The sequence below is a fragment of the Pseudozyma flocculosa genome (genome assembly GCF_000417875.1).
Source record: "Pseudozyma flocculosa PF-1 unplaced genomic scaffold scaffold00001, whole genome shotgun sequence".
In the NCBI taxonomy this organism is placed as follows: Eukaryota; Fungi; Basidiomycota; class Ustilaginomycetes; order Ustilaginales; family Ustilaginaceae; genus Pseudozyma; species Pseudozyma flocculosa.
The window spans coordinates 1957257-1975032 of NW_006920869.1; the positions used below are offsets into that span (position 1 = coordinate 1957257).

General features: G+C 67.5%; 4 protein-coding genes across 4 annotated transcripts; 2 read left to right on the forward strand and 2 right to left on the reverse strand.

Moving 5' to 3' along the window:
* Positions 1-1154: 1154 nt before the first annotated feature.
* PFL1_00676 (uncharacterized protein) lies at positions 1155-5720 on the forward strand (the record flags this gene model as incomplete). Its single annotated transcript, XM_007878169.1, has 3 exons — positions 1155-4557; positions 4671-5190; positions 5327-5720. The coding sequence occupies 3 exons, from the start codon at positions 1155-1157 to the stop codon at positions 5718-5720; spliced, it is 4317 nt and encodes a 1438-aa protein (XP_007876360.1).
* Positions 5721-6110: 390 nt separating this feature from the next.
* PFL1_00677 (uncharacterized protein) lies at positions 6111-8463 on the reverse strand (the record flags this gene model as incomplete). The annotated part of the gene is made up of 6 exons (XM_007878170.1): positions 6111-6207; positions 6297-6366; positions 6568-7270; positions 7397-7910; positions 7991-8273; positions 8394-8463. The coding sequence occupies 6 exons, from the start codon at positions 8461-8463 to the stop codon at positions 6111-6113; spliced, it is 1737 nt and encodes a 578-aa protein (XP_007876361.1).
* Positions 8464-9228: 765 nt separating this feature from the next.
* Positions 9229-11220, reverse strand: PFL1_00678 (uncharacterized protein; the record flags this gene model as incomplete). The annotated part of the gene is made up of 4 exons (XM_007878171.1): positions 9229-9273; positions 9381-9562; positions 9659-10336; positions 10455-11220. The coding sequence occupies 4 exons, from the start codon at positions 11218-11220 to the stop codon at positions 9229-9231; spliced, it is 1671 nt and encodes a 556-aa protein (XP_007876362.1).
* A 1651-nt stretch (positions 11221-12871) lies between these two features.
* On the forward strand, positions 12872-16648 carry PFL1_00679 (uncharacterized protein; the record flags this gene model as incomplete). The annotated part of the gene is made up of 2 exons (XM_007878172.1): positions 12872-13366; positions 13535-16648. The coding sequence occupies 2 exons, from the start codon at positions 12872-12874 to the stop codon at positions 16646-16648; spliced, it is 3609 nt and encodes a 1202-aa protein (XP_007876363.1).
* Between the last annotated feature and the right edge of the window lie 1128 nt (positions 16649-17776).

A 17776-nucleotide genomic window follows, 5' to 3' on the forward strand; every position in this document is an offset into this window, starting at 1 on the left:
CAAGAGGCTAGACTAGACCGTCGTGGGCCGGAGAGGCAGGCGGGAGGTTAGAGTGTCGGAGGCAAGCAAGCAGGTTGGTGGTCGGTGGTTGGGCCCGCTGCGCCCCGCGAGGCCTGCTGCGCTCTCTCGCCTGGCCGAGCCTGACTCTCCCACGCGCAATTAACTGGCTGTCGACGTGGAGCAGGGTGGTGCGATCGGATCCGAAGGGCGACTTGGCGGGGCAGGGCAGGGCAGGGCATGAGCGCGGCGCGCAGAGTGGAGCCTCCGAGGCCCGGCCAGGCCTGGCAGGCCCAGCGACGGGCAGGCCTGCAATTTGACATTTTCCAACGGCGGGCGGGCGGACGCTGCTCGGCCAACAGAGGGGCAGGCAGGCAGGCCACTCACTCGCCTCGGGGCCAGGCAGATGGCGAGGCTGCGGGCGTGGTGGGTGAGTGTGAGTGGTGGGCGGGGTTCGAGCGTGGCTGCTGCGCTCCTCCTTTCTTCCCTGCCTCCTTCATCCAACCGATCCCCACCCCACCACGCCAATTCGCTTTGCCTGCCGTCGCCCCCTTCCCGCCATCCATCCACGCTCATTCCATCCAGCCACATCGCTCGCGGCCGTCCAGCAGGCGTCACTCTACCCGCCATCCCGCCATCTGCCTGGATCCGGCGCTTCGTCGTCAGGGAGGCCCCCCACTCTTGCATCCGGTCGCGGCGACGTCCTCCTTCGCACGGCCTCGTCGCAGGGCTCGTCTCGCATTCATCGTCAGCGAACTCACACCATCACCGCCGATCCGGCTCTCAAGCCCAAACCCTTACCGCGCCCTCGCTCCCGTCTTCCCTTGCTCGCTGCTTCTCCTGAGCCAGCACGAGGCGCGCTGCAACCGACGTCGTCGTCGTCGTCGTCGTCGTCGCTGTCGCCTCTCGCCTCTCGACGACCGACGACTCTCCCGTTGAACGCAACACGAGGCCGCACGACTTGCCCTTCTCCTCGCACCCGGTAGCATGATGGACGTCGCGCATCCGCTTCGACCTCTGGCTGCACTCTGAACAGCCCCCCTCGGTCCTTGATCAGGCCTTCAGGGCCGACCGTTGCCCAACCCTCTTCGCAGCTCGAAGCGGCGAGGACCCCTTCTCGTTTCCCGAAAGACCGCTGCCACGCCGAACGCCTCACCATGCCGCCTGGATACGATCCCATCCGCGACATGGGCACCGCTGCCAGCGACTCGGCGAGCCCTCCGCCGCTCCCTCCGCCATCCCTCCCTCTCCGACGCCCCTCTCACCATGACCAGGCCCCTCCCTACCACGCCCGTGTCTATTCTGGCGAGGACCCTTCGCATCCGATCAGAGATGCACCCAACGGAGGAGCGGGAGGAGCACGGATGAGGGCAGACGTCGAGCGCAGCGCTTACGTCTATTCGGCACCCGAAGAAGCTCGCTTCCATCCGGACCGGGAAGAGTCGGGCATGGATCGACAGCATGCACACTATGCTCAGCAGCCTGCCGTCCAGCGACCGGCCCGAGCCTCGCCTTTGCACCATCATCATCCTCCTCACCAACAACACCATCTCCAGCAGCAGCTACAAGAGCAACAGCAGCAGCAATACGATTCACAGCAGCACCTGCAGCACGCCTCCTACTCGCACCCCTCGCACCATCCTCAGCTGCTGCACCGATCCTCTTCCTCATCGTCCCGCTCGAGCTTGCCGCACGGGGACCTCCACCAGCAGCAGCGGCAGTCGCATGAGGGCCGCCGCAGCGCATCCATCCACGACCTCATCACCGCCAGTGAGATCCAGGCTGCTGCTGCCGCCGCCTCCGCCGCCTCTGCTGCCGCCGCCGGTGGTCCTGGTCACGCTGGCTCGCCGCTTTCCAGAGGCGTCCCACCTTCTCGATCGCTATCGCATCAGGGCGAGGACTACCAACCTCACGATCCCTACCACCCCAGCCAGCGGCCCGGCTCCAGCATGAGCCGATCCACCAGCAACTCGAGCCAGCCCACCTTGACGCAGCGGACCTCTTCACAGTCGCAGCAGCTGTACCCGGGCCCGCCGCCGCGCACCGAGCGGAGCCCGAGCATGGCCAACCTGCTCAACGACGGCACCGCCGGCGCGGTCAAGGATCGGCCAAGGTCTGGCTCGCAGTCGTCGATCTCCTCGATGCTGTCCCACTCTCACTCCCACCCGCAGCTGCCCTCGTCGGCGCAGAGCGCGACGCACCAGCAGCACGCTCCGCCCTCACATCATCACCACGGCCCGGCGGCCTCGGCCCCTCCGGCTCCGCCGTCGGCCTACTCGCACTCGCTGCCGGGACACGACCCATCGGGCAGGGATAGCATGGCGATGCACTCGCAGTCTCGGCCCAGCTCCTCGACATCGGCATCGTGGGCTCAGTCGCCCGTCATGAACGCTCCGCTCACGTCCGCCTCATCCAGGACCAATTCCAGCCCCGCCATGGGCCCCGCACAGCTCGGGCTTGGCGGCAGCGGCAGCGACAGGACCAGGATCCTCTCGCATCCCGGCCTGATGGCGGGTGGTGGCCACCCACGCTCCCTGTCGGCGAGTTACGGCCACGGCCCCAGCCTCAGCGTCACCTCGAGCCCGTCTGGCCCGATGCCTCCAGCCCTGCATCCTTCTCCGTCTCACCGCTTTGCTGTCCCCGACCTGCCGGCCCACCGCTCGCCGGAGAATCGGAGGATACCGCTGCCGCCCTCGCCATCGTCTGGGCCCATGATCCCAGGACGCGGCCCCACGACGCCGGGAGCCGTCTGGCCGTCGACCTCTGGCCCCGGCCAGATGGGGGGATCGTACGCTGGCTATGAAGAGGTGCATGCCCATTCTTCGATGGCCGCGCACCTCGCTTCTTCTCCCCGGCGATCCTCGGTCGTCCATCCGACTCTGACGCGCTTTCAGCAGCCGCCCACCCCTGGCGCTGGCGCTGGCATCCCTCAAACGCCGGGCTCGCTTCCTCCGACGCCGGGCAACTTCCCACCCACGACGCCAGGCTCTCGCTCGATCCCAGCGATGACGCCCAGCTTCGACCCGCGCTACGGGGAAGAGTACTTTCCCAAGAGGCACTCGGATGCGTCCGAGTCCTACGCCGGTCACGGCGCTGGTCGCTCCGTGGTGCACCCTTCTCCGGTTGGCCTATCGCAGCATGGCGATGGGCCCGCCCACCCGTCGTTGGACCGACGCATGTCTTCCGCCTCTGCGCGAAGGCCCAGCCACGAGATGGCTCCTCATCCGCGCGAATCGCCTGCATCGGCCCACGCCGCCTCGCCTCTGCTTGGCGCGGATCGTCGTTTTGCCGGTCCTCCCCCGCTGCCTCCCGCCGCTGGCTCGCCGACCTCGGAGAGCGCGGCTCAGGCGCGTCGAAGTCCGTTCGTGCAACCGGAGCCGAGCCCGCGTGGCGCCATGTTTGATCCGGTGCGAGGCATCACCGCTGTGCCCGCTTCGAGGCGGACGTCGTCGTCGTCATCATCGAGGCACGACGAGCCGTCCCCCATGCAGGACCCGCGCCGGTTCTCGGAATCGTCGATCGGCGCGCGCAGTGCCGTCTCGGACGCCAGCTCCTCTGCGGCCGCACGGAGGACCAGCATGGATGTGCTCGGCCCCATCATGGCATCGCCCCCTCGGAGCGAAGCGATAGGCAAGCGTCGATCCTCGAATATCGAGGAGGGCGTCCGCGGCGACGGCGGGAGGGACGGCAAGAAGGCGAGGCTCGATGCGGTGGACGACAAGTCCTCGATGGATCATCCAAACGTCCGTGACCAGGATCGAAGCATGGAGGCTGCTTCGCCAGATCGCGACGGCTACTCGCCTCGCGCCGTGCGGGATCAGCAGCCGGAGGCAATGGCGGACGAGGACGAGCAGACAGAGAATCAAGCCGAAGAGGAACCTGCACCTGCAAAAGTGGCGCCGGTACTTCCCGAACCCCACCTCAAACCCAAGCCGAAACCCTCTTCGCCTCCATCCGCTGATGCCCGCGATGTGGACGAGAGCGGAACCGATGCAGAAATGGCCATCGACAGGAAGCCGAGCCCGCCGCGCTTCACGCCGCCGGCCGAGGAGGATCAGGCCAAGAAGAACGGCAGGCATGCTGCGCAGGATCGCGAGGAGCTCAGCGATCGTGAGGCTCGGGAGCAGCAACGCACGCCGCCGCCGATCGTTCCGGCCTCGGCACGGCCGGCATCTCTCCCTCAACGGCCGGTTTCGCCAGCTGCTGCTGCTCCAGCCTCAGCTGCTGCTGCCGCGCCCACTCCCGGCGGCCCCGCTCGCCCTTCTCGAGCGCCTATGCCGAGGTACGCGCCCAAGCACCGCGTTTCTGCACCCACCCTGGTGATGCGGCCGATTGGCATCGACGAGATCGACGACAAGCGACGGCGGTGCCGCAACCCGCTGCGCGAGGAATGGGAGCGACACCATCGCGCCGACAGCCGCGAACCTCTCGACAACCTGCTGCGAGAGTACTACGAGTCCAAGCAGGCTCAAGGGTCGGGGCGCGACGCCGAGACCGAGGCGGCGCTCAAGCGTGCTCGCGATGACGACCTCAAGGATGCACTCGAGGTGGCGGATCACTGTGAGTTGGAGCCGCGCCTTGCTTCGTCGGCCGGTGCCCTTGCGCGCCCGCTGACATGCCAAGCCGCTGTCGATTCTCCGTACCATCCTCTCTACCCCCTCCCCGCGCCACAGACAACAAGCGCCGCGAGGTGGGCATCCAGGGCCGCGAAGAGTCGCCCATCATTGCGCTGCGGCGGTTCAACAACTGGGTCAAGTCGGTCCTCATCGGCCGCTTCTCGCGCGGTGACGATCCGCGGCTCGACGGGCGCGGACGACCGCGTGGCGGCCGGATGATGGAGCTCGGGTGCGGCAAGGGGGGCGACCTGAAAAAGTGGGACAAGGTCAACCCGGCGAGCCTGGTGGGCGTCGACATTGCGCAGGTGTCGATCGAGCAGGCCATCCAGCGCCATCGCGACAACAAGTCGCGCTTCGAGGCGCGCTTCTTCGCCTTCGACTGCTTTTCGCGGCCCCTGACCGAGGTGGTGCCGCGCGAGCTGCTCGAGCCGGGCATCGACACCGTCAGCCTCCAGTTCTGCATGCACTACGCGTGGGAGAGCGTCGAAAAGGCGCGCACCATGCTCGACAACGTCAGCCGCTTCCTGCGCGTCGGCGGCACCTTTATCGGCACCATCCCGGACTGCGACGTGCTGAGGTGAGTCGCGGCGAGGACGAGCTTTGTCTGCAACGTTGCTTTGAAGAGATTGGACGTCGCCGCTCACCACTCTCTCTGCACGCGCTGGTTTCACTGTCTCCACACCCCCTATCGCTCTGGATCGCCGCCGCAACAGAAACCGGCTGTACCGCAGCGGCGCGACGTCGCGCACGTTTGGCAACGCCCACTACCACCTCACGTTTGACGAGCGGCTGGCCAACACGCCCTTCGGCGACCGGTACACGTTTTTCCTCGAGGACGCCGTGGAAAACGTGCCCGAGTACGTCGTCGACTGGCCCACGTTTCTCGCCCTGGCCGACGAGGTGGGCCTGCGCTGCGTCTACTCGCACAACTTTGCCGACATCTACAACCAGGACGGCCGCGGCGGGCGGCGCAACGGCACCGAGTTTGGCAGCCTCGCCGAGCGGATGCGCGTCGTCGACGCCGCGCGCGGCGAGCTCGTCATGGACGAAGACATGTGGGAGGCCGTCACGCTCTACAAGGGCTTTGCGTTTGAAAAGGTGCGGTGATGACGGGGAGGGGTGGGTGGCAGCAGTAGCGGCGACGGGCGGACGGCGGGCGGGTTGGGATTGAACGACGACGGGCTCCCTCGTCGCCCGCCTGCCCGCCGACGAGTGGCGGTGACGGATGCAGAGGCGGCGGTGGCGGTGGCGATGGCGGCAGCGGTGACTGTCGCTGTTGTTGTACTTTTATAAAAATCGCGTCGGTACGTCGACCGACGCCATCCTTCTACACGGCGCACGGCGGCGCGAACAACGAAACCCCAGCCGGTCCCATGTCCCCCTCTGTCTCTACCCTCCGACGCCTTTCTCCCTCCCTTCCTCGCTGCCGACTCGAGGTGAGAGCAAATCTCCCGACTCGGGGTGAGAGCAAAGAGACAAGGAACAGTGGGGTCCGTGTTAGAGTCCATCATCCCACACGCCGCGCACGGAGCGTTTAGCGGCGTACTGGGCGTGGAGGACGGCGAGACGACTGCGGTAGTCGTCGTGGTTGATGCTGTGCGGTGGGTTGAGAGGGGTGCATCGAGTGTCAGGATGCGGTTTCAAGACAAGGGCGCAGGGGGGTTAACGGGAGAGGGGACTCACTAGGCACCGCACAGTCTTCTGTTTCCCACGAAAGCTGAGCGGCCATGTAGTACGCGGTGGTTGTCGAATACTGCTCGCAACGTCGGAGTGGATGCGTACCGGAGCGAGGGATGAGTGGGCCAGGGCAAGGGGGTACAAAAACGACGGGGAAGCGGGGGCAGTGGGGTAAGTATACAATCCCTCTCTGGCCGCGGGAGGGGGATGCAGCACGATCCGAACCCTAGCCCCTCCCGACGACGCCGGCTCCCGTCTCTACTCTGCCATGACTCACTGAGCGCAGTACCAGGTTTGAGCTGCTGCCAAAACTCGCCCTCGTCGTTGCGCAGAATCGCATCCCACTTCCTCAGGGCATCATAAAAGGCCTCGACATCGGCCTCGTCGATGCGCAGCACGCTGCGGTCGTCGTTGTTGTACCGCACGCGCACCAGCGCGCCGCGGTCGTCGTGCTCGAGGATCGGGTAGCCGGACTCGAACAGCGGCCGGATCAGGATGCCCTCGTCGCCCGCCGAGTGCGTGCGGACCCGCACGCGCGACAGCACGTCGTAGGCGTCCGGGTGCACGTCGCGCAGCACTTCGGCGGCTAGGAAGCCGTCGACGAGCAGCGACTCGCCTCCCGATGGTCCTGACGTCGAGGCGCTACCGCCGCCCGCCGACGACGACGAAGCTGACGATGACGAGGAGGAAGAAGGCGATGACGACGATGACGAGCCCGCCGCCGCCGACAACGACTTGGACGCGGTGTGGCTGAGCAGGTGGAAGAGCTGCAGCCCGGCCGGATCGGTAAAGTAGGTCGTGTCGGTGTGGGCCTGCAGCGCCAGGTCGGTGTAGGCGGTATCGCCGTGCGAGAGGTCCGAGGTAAAGTCCCAGAAGCCGCCGTAGTGCGTCTCGCGGATAAAGGCGATGCGCCGCACCAGAGCCTCGGTGTCCTCTGGCGTCGGCGGAACGCCCTGGACAAAGCAGAAGCCGTACTGGGCCTGGCGTGGCGTGGCGTAGCAGGAAGTGCAGTGAGGATCGGTCCGCCATCAAAGCAAGAGGCAAGTCAGCATCTCGTTTCGCGTCGGGCATCGGAGCGAGCCGCGTGCTGGGCTGGGGCCACTTACCACCTTGGTGAGCCACTTGAGCACGCCCTCGTCGCTGGCCATGACATCGTCGTACCTGACCGTGGGCGGCGAGGATCCGATGCCCTTGCCCCACAGGACCTTCTCGATGCTCGTGGCGCTGCCCTCGTCGAGGGCCGCCGAGACGCTGTCGGAAAACACGGGCGAGTACGAGTTGTGCATGAGCCAGCGCCAAGGGTACAGCGAGGCGTGGTCGCCCACCCTCGTCGGCGTCGAGGGCGGGCCCCCCGCCGCCGACGACGACGACGACGACGAGGCGGCGGTGGCTGCGTCGATGGAAGCGGCCGATGAGCTCGATGGCGAGGCAGGGTGGGACGAAGATGAGACGAGGGCGGAAGAGAGGGGCGGCCAGTGTACCAGCAGGCCTTCGGTCGTGCTCTCGACCTGCCGCGGCTGGACGTCGGCAGGGATCTCGAACGTGTTGAGCAGGCGCTGCTTGGTCTTGGGGTGGTAGCACTCGGAGCAGCGGCAGTGGTCGCGCAGCCAGATGTTGTGGCTGCGGGAGCGGGATGGACGGAAAGGGGCGTCAGCTGCGCCGCGCTCTGGGCCCTGGAGGCACCATTTCTCGCTACTCACTACCTGGACGTCACGCCACTGGCCCAGGTGACGAGAACGGACCTAGACCTCTCGTCGGCCTTGACCGCGGGTGTGGCGGGACCGGTGCTGGTGCTCTCGCCAGAAGCAGTGGTCTGGGAGCCGCGCGGCGGTACGGCACCGGAAGAGGCAGCGGCCGAGGATGAAGGGGACGCGGCTTCGATGGCGTGCGCCCTGCCCGTCTGCTGCACCGCGCGGTGCGCGGAGGCGACAAACGTCCGCCTCTGCGCGGCCAGACGGCATGGCTGGGTATGACGTGGTAGCGCTGTGAATCGAAGCAGAGCGGGAGGAGGCGAGTTGAATGCAAGGAGATCACGACAGAGTAAGTGAAAGCATCGGCGGTGCGCCACGTACGGGATCGACCCGAGGCGAGGCCAGCACCCACCCTGCCGAGCCCCGGTGCGAAGACTGGGGATGGCGCGGAACATGCTGGACGGTGGCGGCAGCGGTGGCATGTCGAGCTAGTGATACCGTCGAGTTCGGTAAGGGTGGCGCGGCCCAGTGAACGGCGATGGCGGCGATGAGAGCGATGGCGATGGCGATGGCGATTGCGGCGATGGTGGAAAGTTGAGAAGGTCAGCTGCCGAGCGGGGGGGCCAAGGTCGTGGGGCCCGGCTTCCGGGTTGGCCAAGCCGAGCCCGCCCGCCCGCCTGGCCTGGTCTGGCCTGTACCGGCTGCCTTCGGCTCTTGGCGCACGGCCTTCCGATCACGCCCGCCTCCACAAGCACGGCGGCCTGACGGGCGGCGGGGTAGCGTCACCCCGCAGCAGCAGCACCACCTTAGCCTGCTCAGTCGCTCGACGGCACACCGTTCCGCCCTCACCCCTGGACTTCATCCGCAAGGTCCATACACAGGTCAGGCCAGCGCGATGGGACACCCCGGCGGGTCTCGACGCCACTCGTCGCGCATCACAATCGCGCGTCGAACTCAGTCAAAGTCAGACGTGTACGGCCTTGCGCGTCAGTCCGCTCCCTGTGCGGGCCCGAACGATGCTGAGTCCAGTCCAGATGGACCTGGCCTCCGGACCTACAGTCGCGCTCGCGATTAGTCCCTTGGCGTACGTCCAGGCGAGGAGGCAGCACCTACCGCTGGGTGGCGGTGGACAGCATCGATATTGCAGCCTGGTTCCGTCCAAACTCGGGACAGCTCGAGCGAATGCCACGCAGGGGTCGGGCGTACCCCGTAGCCCGCTCTCTGCCGTCGTCCCTCCACGTCGCAGTCTAACGCTCAGCCAGGAAGCTGCGGAAGTTCCACGGAGGCAAGATCTGTTTGACCGTCGTCGGCATGCGGGGCAGTGGAACGCCGTCAGCACAATTTTCCACACCCTCCCCAGCAACGACAGCGACAACGACGACCATACCACGGCACTCACCTTGCCTCCGCCATTCTTCTTGGACTGCGTCTCCTCGTACGGCCCTGCAGGACACCCGGCCACCGAAAACACAGGGTGCCCGCTCGGCACCGCCACCTTGTCGCTATTGAGCCCGGCATAGGTGAACGCCGTCTGCCGCACCGCCGACTCAATCAGCGGCTGCGACGGCTTGCCGGTCCGGTCTGCGTCATCGTCGGAGCGGCGGCGGCGAGATGCAAAGAATTAGGGTCAGACGGCTGCTGCTTCAACCGCCCAGACACGCCAGCTGGACCACTCACAGAGGATGGCGCTGTTGACCTGCTCGGCCAGCGCCACTTTCCGCGACCGGTGGAGGAACTTGCGTACCGGGCTGTGCTCGACGTCGGGATAGGCCAGCAGCGCCGTCACCTGCTCGAGCTCCTTGAGGTACATGGCGCGCCAGTAGCTCGGCAGCTTCTGCGCGCTCGAGTACAGGCCCTGAGCCACGGCCAGCGCCGAGTGCAGCGCCGGATTGACGGCCGCCGCACCCCCCGTCGCCGAGGTCCCCGACCCGGCCGACGAGCAGCTCGACGAGGGCGCCGGCGAGGCGGCGCGAGAGATGGATGCCGCGGCGATCCCGGGCGTGTTGGCGGCTGCCAGCGACGACGGCAGGTAGCCCGACGAGCTGATCTGCGGAGACGAGCCTGGCGGCAGCGACGCCGAGCTACCAGCCATGCCCGACGACGACGACGTGGCGGAGCGGATAATCTCGATAAACACCTGGATCTGGAGGTTGAGCAGCAGGTGTGCCGGGTCAAGCGATGTCGGATTGGCCGGGAGCACGCGGTCGGTGGCCGTCGAGGACGTCGCCACCTGGCCTGCATCGCGGTCGAGCGTCACGATCCTGGCCGCATCGGTATTGAGCACCGCGGGGAAGTGGGTGTTGCACAGGTCGATGGCGACGCGGATGCGTCCGTTGACAATGTGATCCCGGATCTCTGCGGGGGTCGGAAGCCGTGGAGCAGGAGAGGGGGCGGTCGGGCCAAGCGAGGACGGTGGCTGGAGGTGAGCGACGACAGTCCTGCCGTGACCCTCGAGCACGACGATTGGACTCACCCTTGCGGATCTTGACTGCCCGGAGCTCTGCTGCTGGCAGGTCGCTCTGCTCGTCGGCGTTGCCCTGTGCGCCCAGGTCGCCCGCTGCGCCCGCACGAGCTGACGCATACCTGCTGCCGTTGACGGCCGTCTTGGATGAGCCTGGAGCCGCTTGCGACTGACCGTTGGCTGCATGGCTGGCGGATGTCGCCTCTCCCATGGAGACGTCCTCGTCCATGGCGGTGGGTGCGCTGCCGTTGTGATCTCCCCTTGTCGTGGCGGCGGCGGAAGAGGAGGATGCACTGGTGGCGAGGGCAAGGAGGCTGTCGGCTTCGACCTCCATTGAAGAGTCCTGGCGGGAGAGCGGGGGCGCAGAGAGGGGATGGGCCTGCCTGCCCGTGGCCGTGGCCGGGGCCGAGGAGCGCGATGCGGATTGTGAGGGTGAGGCCGAGGCGGCGTCGTTTGTGCGGCTAGCGCGAGAGCTGGAAGAAGAAGAAGAGGCGGCAGCGCGGCTGCCGGATGGTGAGGGTGCAGCAGGCTGTTCGTCGGTCGAGGCGGCGGTCAGTCCGTCTGCTGCGCTGCTGGGGCCGGCGAGGTAGCCCGAGATGCCGTCGTTGGCAAAGGCCGAGGCGGTGTCGGCGTAGCAGTGATGCACGAGGTAGTTGAGCACCAGCTTGCGCAGGTTGGCGGGCGAAGTGAGGTCGACCTGGTCGGCACGGCCCGAAAGAGTCGCGGCCGCGGCCGAGGCGGCGCCGTTACTGTGGTGCTTGGAGGACGAAGGTGGCATGGTCAAAGGCGAGGGTCAGACGAGTGACGCCCGAGGAAGCGGCGGCGGCGGCGACGGCGGCGACTACTGCCGCGTTGAGTTTCGGATGGGAGCCGATCCGTCGAGATCCGCAGGGCGGTGTGCGGTAAAGAGAGGCTGGGGTCGTCGTCGTCGAGCTGCTGTGGTGAAGTCGAGGGGGGGGAGGCGAAGGCGTGCTGGACGGCTCAAAGACAGGCAGAGCCGGTTAGGCCACCGAGGAGGAGAAGCGGTGATGGCGGTCGACGGTGTCCGAGTCGAGGGGCGTGAGCGGATGATGGAGACTTGATGGGTCAAAGGCCAAGCGTAAAGGGGACCGGGCCACGCATGCAGAGGGGACACTGGGTCGGGCCCGGCTTGAAAGGGCGCAAGCGAAAGGCACAGGCGGGCGGGCGGGCAGGGGCCACGGCTGCGAGCGGGGTCCAGGTCCAGGTCAAGTCAAGTCCAACCCAGCCAGCCAGCTAGCCAGCCAGCCAGCCAGATTAGGAGCAAGCGTGAGCTGGGCGCAGCGTAGCGTGCGCTTTGCGTGCGGGGGCAGCCCCGGCAGGTCGACCTCCCTGCCTTAGCCTGCCCTGCGTCGGGCTGCCAGGAGGTCAGCCTCCGGGCTCTGGCTCTGGCTCTAACCCTGGCTCTGACTTTGGCTCTGACCGCTGGAAAGTGACACGCACGCCTGCCCGCTCGCCCGCCAGGTTGTTTGCCTCAGGGTTCAGACACACAGCAGACCAAGCGCCGTCAGCCGAGCCCAGCCAGGCCAAGCGCAGCCCCGCCTTGGCCCTCACTTTCGGCTCGATCGGTCAGCCCTGGGCCTGGCTCCTCCACACGCACGCCTACGCGCACACGACCCTCGCCACGCTGCCTCGCACGCCGCCAGAAGCAGATCGGCCTCTGCTGACCTCCAAAGCATCCCTGCGGCCGACACCAGCGCAGCCAGACAACGGCTGCTCCTCCTGTCGAACGAGCACATGCTGAGAGCCTTCTTGTCGGCGAGCACGAGCCTCTTGTCCGGTCCCAACGACATCCAGCTGCCAACACCACCAGCACCGACCCCACTGGCCACCATGGCTTGCCTCACCCTCGTCTCTCGTCTACGCCACGCACGGCGACCGTCGACGCGTCGCGCCGTCCGGATTCATTTCAACTTTGTTCATCGGCGCGCAGCTGAGGCCCAGGCAGGCAGGCAGGCAGGCAGGCAGGCAGGCAGGCAGGCAGGCAGGCAGGCAGGCAGGCGGGCCACCCACGGTAACACAAAGTGTGCCGCAAACCAACACCTCGGCGCACACCAACACCTCGGCGCCTCTCCTCTCCTCTCGTCCTCACCACCATCACCGCCACCCTTCTGCCGTCGCCCAATCATCAAGCCGCTTTCGCATTGCCCCAGCCTCGATCCCTCGACGGCTCCATAGACGCTCCAACATCCTTCGATACCCTATCCTCGCTCCCGCAGCACCTCCGCAGAGGCCGCTGTCCGGACTCGCGCACCTGCTCAGCATCGGCCGACCCGTCCTCCATGCCACCATCATCATCGTCGTCTGCCCTTCCCTCTCTCCCTTCTCACCCTCCGCTTTGCCTACGTCGTCTCTGCTCGAAAACGCCCGCCGTCCGCTGCCAACACCGTCCCTGATCAACGCCGCATGCCATGAACCGCCTCAGCCGCTCCCACCGCTCCACAAAGATCCCAAACGTAAAGCTCCGCCCCGCAGCAGCGCCCGATACCAACGCGTCCACCTCGTCGTCGGGTCCGTCGTCGTCGAAACGCTCCCGCGCCCACAACGACGCCCGCGACCACCTCGAGGATGACGAGCACTTCCGCCAGCTCCGCGACGACGGCGTCGACCGCGGAGCACACATCGACGCCGACTTCATCGGCGGCTCGGCCAGGCCCCTGCGCGGCGCCATCATCTCCATGACCGGCCTCGGGGAGGCAAAGCTCACACTTACCGCCTACGCCACAGAGATGGGCGCACAGGTCGAGGGCAACCTCACCGAGGACGTCACACACCTCATCGCAGAGCGCCCGGGCTCGGAAAAGTACCGCTGCGCCCTCGAGCTCGGCATGCACATCGTCCACCCGGACTGGATCACCGAGATGCGCGAAAAGTGGCTCGACGGCCAGGACGTCGACCCGGAAGACGTGAGTCCCGTCCCGCCCCTCGCTCCGCTCCCAAGGCCCTGCCGGCCCTCGTCTTCGGATGGTGGCGGCGCTGCCCTTGGACCGATGCGGGCGTTCGACTGACATCCCCCTTCTGTGTCACCTCGGGCCTCGCGCCTTGCTCTCATCTGCGCCTTCACTTCCGGTCAGCTGCAAGACGCCTACCGGCTCAGGCCCCTCGAGGGCGTCACCCTGGCGTTCGCCGGCTGCAGCACGGCCGACAGGCGCGCCTTCAAGAAGCTCGCCTCCGCGCTCGGCGCCACCGTCTCAAACGAGCTCCGCTTCGACGGCAGCATCACCCACCTCGTCTCGGGCACCGCCGATCCGAGGGCGTCCGAGAGCATCCGCTACGTCGTGCACTTCCAGCAGCGGGCCCGCAGCGGCATCGAGGGCACCAAGGAGGACGCCGCCGCCAGCATCCTCGTCGTGCGCCCAGAGTGGCTCAACGACTGCCAGGACGCCGACGGCTGCCTCGACGAGGCCGACTACTCGGTCTTTGCCCCGCCGCCGGATTCGTCGCTGCGAAAGGAGCTCATCGCCAGGGCCGTCCAGAAGATCCCTTCGCCCTTTACCCGGCGCACCGCCTTCAACACCCGCAGCCGGTCCGCCGCAAGCCAGCAGTCTCAGAAGCGCCCGCGTCTAGCCCTCGAGCGCGAGGCATCGGGCGACCTGTCAACGCACGGCGATGACGGCTTGGCCACTGGCAGGGGCGGCCACGACGGGCGAGAGCGAGGGCAGGAAGAGGAAGAGGAGGAGGCCGTCATCCGCATCAGCCGCCGCGCCAACCAGGGCGAAGGCGGTGCGGCCGGCAACGACTCGTTTGCGCGGGTCATGTCGCAGATCGTCCCCATGCGGCAGCCAGGCGAAGGCGAGGGTCCCGCCTCGGGCGACGGGCATCTCCCGCCACCAAAGCGGCTGCCCACCTCGAAAGCCAGAGGAGGTGGGGGTCTCCTGTCCATGTCGAGGGCGTCGAGCTTCGCCGAGGCCCAGCAGCCGATCAAGCGGAGCCTTTCCACCAGGCGTCGGAGCGACGAGGCAGCAACACGGCCAGCGGCCGACGACGTCGATGCGGAGGCAAAGGCGGACGCTGGAGATCTCGGCAGATCGACCGACGATGCTGCCACCAGCGCCAAGCCGGGCGTGTTCGCAGGTCTTACGATCCGCATCAACATGCCGTCGACGAGCGTGATCCCGGTCATGCAGACCACTCTGACCAAGGCGGGCGCCAAGGTGCTGGTCGGCGACGATGCCGGCTCTGCCGACTACTGCGTGGTGCACAGCAGCGGCGAACAGCCGGCTCGGGCCTCACGCGGCGACCGATCGCCTCGGCGGCCAGCGGCAGGTCGTGGGCGGCTGGTGACGCAACGCTGGGTCGAGTACTGCCTGCACACCGAGACTCTGGTCGAGCCAGAGATGTACTTTGCCGGATTTCCCGCTGAGGCAAGGCTACCGCTCCAGGAAGCCGCAGGGCTGCGGGTGCTGGTGCTGGGCTTCCCAGAAGGCGGCGCCGAGGCCTATCACGCTCGAAGGCTCTTGGAAGAGGTGGGCTGCACCGTCGTCGAGCGGCTGCGCGGCAGCACGCTCACCCACGTTCTCTGCGCCACCGACGAGAGCCGGAACAGCACCAAGGCGACCAGGGCAGCCTCGGTCGGCATCCCGCTGGTGTCGCTCGACTGGCTCCAGGCTGCCAGGATGCAAGGGCGAATCGATCCGTCCGGGCACCCGATCGCCGTTCCGGACAGGTCAGTCTCGCGCAGCCACAGCGAGAGTCTCTCGAGGAACAGCCTGGGAGTGCAAGGGCGCCGGCCGCCGTTCAGGAGCACCAGCGGCGGAGGCCTGCCCGGCGCAGCAAGTCAATCGCTCCACGACGAAGCCAGCCAGCTCGGTGGGGTCGAGGCGCCCCTCGCCGGCTGCTTTGTGGCCTGCGCTCGCTCGATCGTGACGGGCACCATTGCGATCGAGAAGAGGGCCTTTACGCTCGGAGCCACCTTCCAGGCGGCGCCCGACTCGTCGACCACCCACCTACTCCACCAGGGCCCGGAGCGGCAAGCCCCGGACCTGCGCACGCTGGCGCCCGGCGCGGTCGTCGTCCACCCGACCTGGCTCGATCAGTGCTACGAGAAGCGAGCGCGCATCGACGAGCGGCTCTTTCCGCCGAGCCTGAATCCGCACAAGTCGCTTGCCACGGCGGTGTCGGCGCCCGACGTCGAGGAGTCGATCGGCAAGCGACTCGGGTCGTCGCAGGCCACGCTCGCTCCGACGAGCCAGCACGGCGCCGTCGCAGCTGCCAAGCCATGGCACCGCTCCCTTTCGGCGGGCACTTCGATGGGTGGAGACGGGGCCTCTGCGGCCGCCGTGGCGCGTGGCGAGGCGGTGACGCTCGGCCGCACGGATCGCCACGACTACGAAGTGGCGTCGCTGCGCGAGGAGCGCGGCCGCTCGGCCAGTCCGCTGGCCATTGAGCCGCTCGACACCGGTGACGACGAAGAGACGATGGCGGACGTTTCGGCGGATCTAGGAGGGGTCGGGGAGGAGACGGCGGCACGCGGCGAACAGAGGCGAGGGTCGCCGCTGCAGCCGCTGCAGGAGACGCTGGACAAGGAGGCGGCGGCCGACCAGGTCATGGCGCTGCTGCGGAGCCGCGCGCTCGAGCAGAGCGCCAAGCGACGCTCGCGCCAGCCGCCGCGGTCGAGGAAACAACGAAGGTCGAACGAGGCCGACGTGGCGGTGGCGGCAGAGTCTGCGGGGACCGGCTCGACGTCGTCGACGTCGACATCGTCGTGGCACACGGCGGTGAGCGCGGCGGAGCGGGTGCTGGCGCTGCAGGCCGAAAAGGAGGCGCAGAGGGCGGCCGAGGCGGCCGCGCACGGCATCTCGCTGGGGCTGGACCGGGGCGCCACGGCGATGCCGTCTTCGACGCAGGGCGTGTTTGACGCCAGCCTGCGGGTGGTCTACGACGATCCGGCAGCGAGGAAGGAGAGGCAGAAGCTGCTGGACCTCGTCGGTCGGGAAGAGCGGGACGCCGCCGCCGCCGCTGCCGCTGCTGCCGATGGCGCGGTGGAGTCCGAGACATTGACCGAGAGGGACCAAGTGCCGCGGCGGTCATCTTCGTCGTCTTCGTCGGCGGCGGCAACAAAGGTCGACGACGATGAAGGACGTGGTGAGTCGCGCGGCTTTGGAGCGGGTGTGAGGCGGTCGCCGCGCAAGAGCGAGAGCCCGACCAAGCGACCGGTGGTGCGCAGACAGCCGCTGGCTCGACGGTGAGCCGTGGTCCGTGGGGCTGTGGCAAAGCAGGGCGTCAGCATCGATCGGAATCACGGTGGCAATTGAGAGTCACTTGACCTAGTACCTAGCTACGGCGCGTGGCGCTTTCCGCCCAACGAGCGACGGATCCAGAGACCGGGGCGGCTTTCGACGGGCAGAGGACGAAGCGGGACGACCGACGTGCGAAGACTGAGCGGCGTAGAGGGTTCCGTGCCGCGCGGAGGGTCCGAGGGGGGATCGGTCAATTCGCCGCGTCCTGCCGAGTACAGCAGTGGGCGGCATGCGGCGTGCGACGGGCCGACTCGAGCTCAAGAGTGGAGCGATAAGATGCAAGGATGCGACGAGCCCGGTTGATACAATCGCGACCTTGTCATTGGTCGAACATCGACCGGCGCGCAGTCGGACGGCCGACGGCGAAGTCGACGTGCGTGGAGTTTCTCCCGACTGCGCTCTGGCTCGGCCTGGCCTTTGCCAAAGAGGCCGTTTGGTAGGTGGGCTGCCTGGCCTCTCGGTCTCGTTCCTTTCGCTGGGGACCGAGTCACACGACGGCACCCACGGCGGCTCTCCCGCCCGACGACGCACTCTTCTCTCGAAGGCGCAGCTGCAGCAGCGACGGCGGCGACGGCGGCGCTCGCATCGCGGTTCTTTGCTCGCCGGTCATCGTCGCGCGTCTGGTCTGAGCCGCAACGCAGCGCCGGCGACTTGACAGAGCGGCGGATCGAGGTTTGCGAAAATCCAAAGATCCTCGTCCTCGTCCTAATCCTCGTCCTCATTCTCATCCTCCGACCCGGCTGGCCGCTCTCTCGCTCTCGTCCTTACCCACCGTCATCGTAAGGTCGGGATGGTTTGAACCGTAGATGCGGTAGCTTCTCCTTGGTCGCCGGTGGACGAGGCCCTCTGAAAGCTCCAGACGGATCGCAGCGGTCGTCTTCAGGGTCGGTCGATGCGAGCTCGCGACCTGGCCGACGGTGGAAACCAGCGCCCACACCGGGCAGCGACGGACAACGCGGCAGGGAGGGACGCCTGGTGCTTGCTTCTGAATCTCGTCTTCAGGGTCGGTCGATGCGAGCTCGCGACCTGGCCGACGGTGGAAACCAGCGCCCACACCGGGCAGCGACGGACAACGCG